Here is a 5,366-nt window from a genome sequence, read left to right as displayed (position 1 = left end):
TTATTTGATTCTCCTACTAAATCTTTTGAGTGATTCTGGGTCTCCTCTCTGTATGCTTTTTTCCAAATATGATCATTAGCTCAAAGTGATAATTTTTTTCTTTCTTTGTCATTCCCATTGGTTCTTTGATGACCAGTCTTTTCTATAATCTGAGTGACGTTACAGTGGTGCCACTTGGTTTCCTTACCAGTAAATCCCTTATCTCTCTCTCTCTGTCAGTGAAAGAGTAATGTTCACGAAGGCGTGACATGTAATACTTAACAGTAGAGTCCATTAAACACGTTAGGATGAAATGCCCAGCTCAGTAATGTCTTAAGCGGACCTTGCTAAAAGTGACAAATTGCACCTCACATGGACTAATAATATTCTGGACTGCTCTCTCAAGTCCCACTTCATGACAGCTCTGTCACAGTGGTATCTGGTGTTTCATCATGGTGTGCCACAGTTTGCTCATGTCATGCTTCTTGCCATTCTTCCCATGCTGGTATACTACCCCTGATGAGCCATCTCTCTGGCCCCTGCTTAGCCTGCTGTACTCATAGGCTTTGTACTTGTGAACTGAAACAATCATGCATGAAAGATGTTCAGGAAAAATATTCATCTGTACTGAGCAAGTAGATGCTGTTTGTTTTTTTTTTTTCCTCATCAGTGTTCCCTCAAAAATTTTGTATTACAACTACTTATCCACCATTTATAATGGCAAGTATTAGAAGTACTCTAGAGCTGATTAAAGTTCACAAGATGTGCATAGGTTATGCAAACATGCTAGGCCATTTCATGTAAAGAACTTTAACATCTATATATTTAAGTATCCAAGGTAAGTCTTGAACCCATTCATTCCCTTAGGGGCAGCTATTATTTGTAATTTGTAGATAAAGTGACAACATTGTGCCGGTGGCAAAATTATAAAATACACCTAGAATAAACTCTCAAATTTTAGTAATTTAATTGTCAAATGGAATTTCCTTCAGTCCCACTAGTTATGTTGCCATTTTGTTAAGACACAGTTGGACTTGGCAGCATTGTTTCCTGAACAGCTGAACACTAAGTGTAGAAACTTCAGGCCCATCATTACTACATATTCTCTACTTTGATAATGCACCAAGAAGATAATCTGGTTGGATGGTAACCCACTACCACCAGAGTAGCCTTGCGAGTTTACCATAAAGCATATGAAGTGCAAACTTATACATCAGGGCATCATTTCCTTACATTAACTCATTATTTATTTTACTATTAACTCTGGTATCTTGAGTAAGGCATGGCCAATCATATGTGATTTTATTATATTTTTAATTACTTTAGAGATTGTGGAAGGTGTACTAATGGCTACATTGTATTGTCCCTGAAGTTTTCCAGGCCCTAATGCCTCAACCCTGTGACTATGCTTTGTATGACAAGATAAATTTTCCAGATGTAACTGTGCATATGAGCTGGTGATGAAAAAGATATTCTACATTATCTGGCCAACCCCATCTCATCAGTGGAAGATGGAGGCAGATGGACAAGAAAGACATGGCATGAATATTTGACATGGTTGTGGTTCTGGAGACTGAGAGTGGGCTTCAAGGGATGTGGGAGCTTCTAGCAGCTGCAGAAGGTGCAGGACACAATTCTTCTGAGCCAGAAAGACATACTGCCCAATGTATCTTGACTGAAGTCAGTGAGACTGGTGATAAGCATGAGAAATATCAAATAAAACAATATATTTCCCCCATTCTACATTACTTTATTATAACAGCAATAAGAAACTAACATCTTTTCAGTGTGAAGTCATTCTATCTAGAAGCAGTATATTTTCTTCTATTTGCATAGATTACGTCCCTTGGTAACATCTACAAGTGTCTTCATCTAGATCATGGTCAGTTATTTAGTTGTAGATGAAAATTACTGTTTAGAGCAGTTTCTTCCTCACTTGGACTGTGGCTTTAAAACACTACCAAAACAACAACAACAAAACCCACTGAAATCTTCAATGTGGTGTTTAAGGATTATGGTGATTTAGGCTCTTATGCTTCTAGCCTCATCCTTGGTTACATTTACCTAATTGGTCTATTAAAAATGATTCATGATAATTTTGCTTATTACTAGAGTTTATCTAATCAAAACTTATTGGTGAGAATGTGCAGGATCTCACAGTAAATCTCAATCACTCTGAAAAAAAGTATTTTGTTAACAACTGTGTCACATGATATTTCTCCTGCAGAGGCAATTGGAATTTACTCAAATTTAACTGATCCCATGCATGATTGTTACTTATCTCTGGCAAATCTATCATGTCCTTTATGGGATTTCTATTTTTCCCCCTCATTCTCTGCCTACAGATATCATTCTGGGATTAGTAAAATACTGGCTGGAATGCAAGTTCTGTGTATGACTTCTTCACAGAGTTAGTAGACTTAATGGTTTCTACATCACTAGCTTTCCAGTATCTGAGAGTCTCTCAATAAGTATTTATTGAGTAAATGAATGAATATTGGCAATAAATCCTTCCGTGTTGCCTAGTGTATTGGTGTTCTTGATAAGCTAAAACAGATTTTGTGGGAGTTTCTCCTGGAGATAAGGCACTGTAAATATTCTTTCCTGTATAGTTCTGCTTTATGCTGTTTTGTGCTTGCCATCAAACACTTAATAAGATGGAAATACCACATAAACTTGGTAAGTGCTACAACTAAATTAGAGGTTATGCTAACAGACACTCAGAAACTAAATCTACCATGCTCACTTCGGCAGCGCATATACTAAAATTGGAACAGAATCTAAACCTGCAATGCTGATGAAGCTACCAGTATCTATCAAAGACATCTGCTCAGTAGCTAGGGCACAAGAGTATGCATTCCTAGCTGAAAGTATGAATGAACAGTATTGATATTTTCACCTTTGGGATGAATCAAGATGAAGTCTGCTATCAAAGAATATGAAATAATTTTTTAAATTGGTTTCTCTCCTTTACACACAGCCTATTTGATGTCATGGGAACTTATTAGGAATTATAATCTAGAAAATTACAGTTAATACTGAGAAAACCTTCTCTCTGCAAGAGATAACCATGAAGGAGTACCTACTCCTGGGTGGAGCACACCTTTAGTCCCAGCATTCAGGAGGCAGAGGCAAGTGGAAGCCCCGTGAGTTTGAGGCTAGCCTGGCCTATACAGTTAGACTCTATCTCAAAAAAGAAGAGAAGAAAAATAAATAAAAGCAGCTACCTCAGGTAGGAGAGACTTACTGTTGCATTGGGAGACAGCAATGTACTTAGGGCTCTTCATCATTTCAACTCCTATGTTGGACCTTCAAAAACCAAATGAATAATTTGCCTGTCATCTGTCATAGAACATAGGGAACAAGAATCACCTACTTGTAAGGGAAGCAAGGACCCATTTTAAATTTGTTACTATGACTACAAACTATTGCTTAAAAGGTCACCGAGGTATCGTAAATGAAGTAGGATTTTGGAATATTTTCTACCCCACTGAGAGTCTCTGGAGTCCAGGACATTTGCCACATGCAGTCAATGTATGTCTTGAAGCTTTAAATTTTTAAAATAATCATCAAATCTGCATTTAATAAATTTGCTTCCACATTATTCAAATTCATATAATCTTATCCTTAAATTACACTGATCCTATTTGTCTCAGTTTAAGACCATCTAAATTCTTCAACCCAAGGACATAGCATCCTTTCCCACTGCAGATTGCTTATCTGCTATTATTTAATGTCAGTCACCTCTCATCATTTGCTTGAGGAGTCTAGACTTCTTAGGGTACCACACAGACCTCTCACCACAGGGCCCCTGCTTTCCTTTTTAGTCTTATCCCCTGCTATTTCACTGTCTTTTCTATCTTTTTTCAGCCCAGAAGGCTTGTTCTATACAAAGTGAAAGCTATCTGAAGGAAGGTAGTTCACTTGTTGGGTCACTCTGTATCCTTAATACCTATCTCAACGATTGGTAGAAAACAGAGTTCAGTTTGATGCATGAATTAACGCAGGCTGTCAACATAGGGGTAGTTAATGGGCAAGAAAAGATTTGGTGAGTTGTGTAATCAAAAAGAAAAGAGAAGGAATAGAAACCTAGCTGTGCTCTTACTCTCTCAGAAGTGGCATGGGAGACATCACATCAGGAGCTCAAACTTGGATGCCTAGGCAAGATTCTACAGTGTGTTTTTTTTTTTTCTATTCTTGGTGCTTACTCTTACCAATCATTTGTGTCTGAAAGGTTAAGGAGAAAAGATTCTAAATTTGACTTTGAAGACTGCTAAGAAAGGAGTAGCTGAGGAACTATTGTTTTACTTTGTTATAAAGAAAAAAATTCACGAGTGTGTGTGTGCTGTGTGGGTAGGGTGTAGATGTTGGCAGAATGAAAACAGGAAAGGATTCCAACTGATAGGGTGACTCAGAGCTTAGCTCATACCTCTGAGATATGTGGAGACAGTTATCTTTGCAAATCCTCAATGTAGCCCATAAAGAAACAACGATGGCTTAATTTCAGCAATGAAGCATTTTCACCTCCATGGAGAGCAAGGAAGTGAGTATCTGTTTGTAAGCAGGGGGAGAAAAGCTTGTCATGGCTGTGGCCATGATTGACAGGAGGAGGCATGCTGACAACTAGGTTTGAGGAGCCTGTACAGCTGAGGATTTCCAGTTATTGCTGGGCCACACCTTGAGGAGTATGGAGGACTCTGCTCCCCAAAGAAGTGCACATGAGCCTTGTCTGCTCAGGAGATGAGCTGATGAGAGTTGATAGCTGATTTCTTAGTATGATTGCTCAGACTGCAGTATAGAGAGTAGAGCATTGTGGCTGTAGCACCAAACACCTGGCCTAGAATAGGCTTTGATCATGTTTGCCAAATAAATGAATAAAACATGCTATGGTATGCAAATGAGGGAGGAAAGGATGGGAAAGAAGAGAGAAAAGGAGAGAGACAGAGAAAGAGAGGAGATAAGGAAGAGGAAAGAGGAAGGAAAGGAGCGGAGGGGGACTAAGAAAGAACCAGAGTAGAGTATGACAAGCAAGAGAGATTCCCATCAGCTAGCTGTCACAGGAATCAAGGTGAGGTGAACAATCTAGAAACCAGTCTGAACCAGCATAGTAACATAAGACATGGTGATAAATGGATTTTTATAATAAAAAGATTTTTTTTGAGAGGCAAACTGTACGGGATATGATGAAAGACTTGGAGGATCATGACCCTGTCAAGGTATCTTTTTGCGGGAACGGGGGAGACATCTATGAACCAAGCAGAACAGTTTCTGTTCGAAGATATTTTATAACCTATAGTAAGATAACATGACTGAAGAGCTCAATGCTGGTTGTCAGGAAGAAGCAGAGGCATGCGCTTCATTGGGTTCCTTTTCATTGGGCAGCCCCT

General features: G+C 38.7%; 1 protein-coding gene across 1 annotated transcript in view; it reads right to left on the bottom strand.

Moving 5' to 3' along the window:
* LOC129687587 (uncharacterized) overlaps positions 1-5,366 on the bottom strand; it is a 75,827-nt gene that overhangs the window by 46,239 nt on the left and 24,222 nt on the right. Inside the window, exon 4 of the mRNA XM_055622048.1 lies at positions 3,227-3,288. Within this exon, the coding sequence (XP_055478023.1) occupies positions 3,227-3,288 (62 nt within the window). The remainder of the gene's footprint in view (positions 1-3,226; positions 3,289-5,366) is intronic.

This window comes from Psammomys obesus, unplaced genomic scaffold (assembly GCF_907164565.1).
Source record: "Psammomys obesus unplaced genomic scaffold, mPsaObe1.curated_primary_1811, whole genome shotgun sequence".
NCBI classification, from domain to species: domain Eukaryota; kingdom Metazoa; phylum Chordata; class Mammalia; order Rodentia; family Muridae; genus Psammomys; species Psammomys obesus.
The sequence above is the reverse complement of the archived record's forward strand: the minus strand, read 5'-3'. Positions and strand labels throughout refer to the sequence as shown.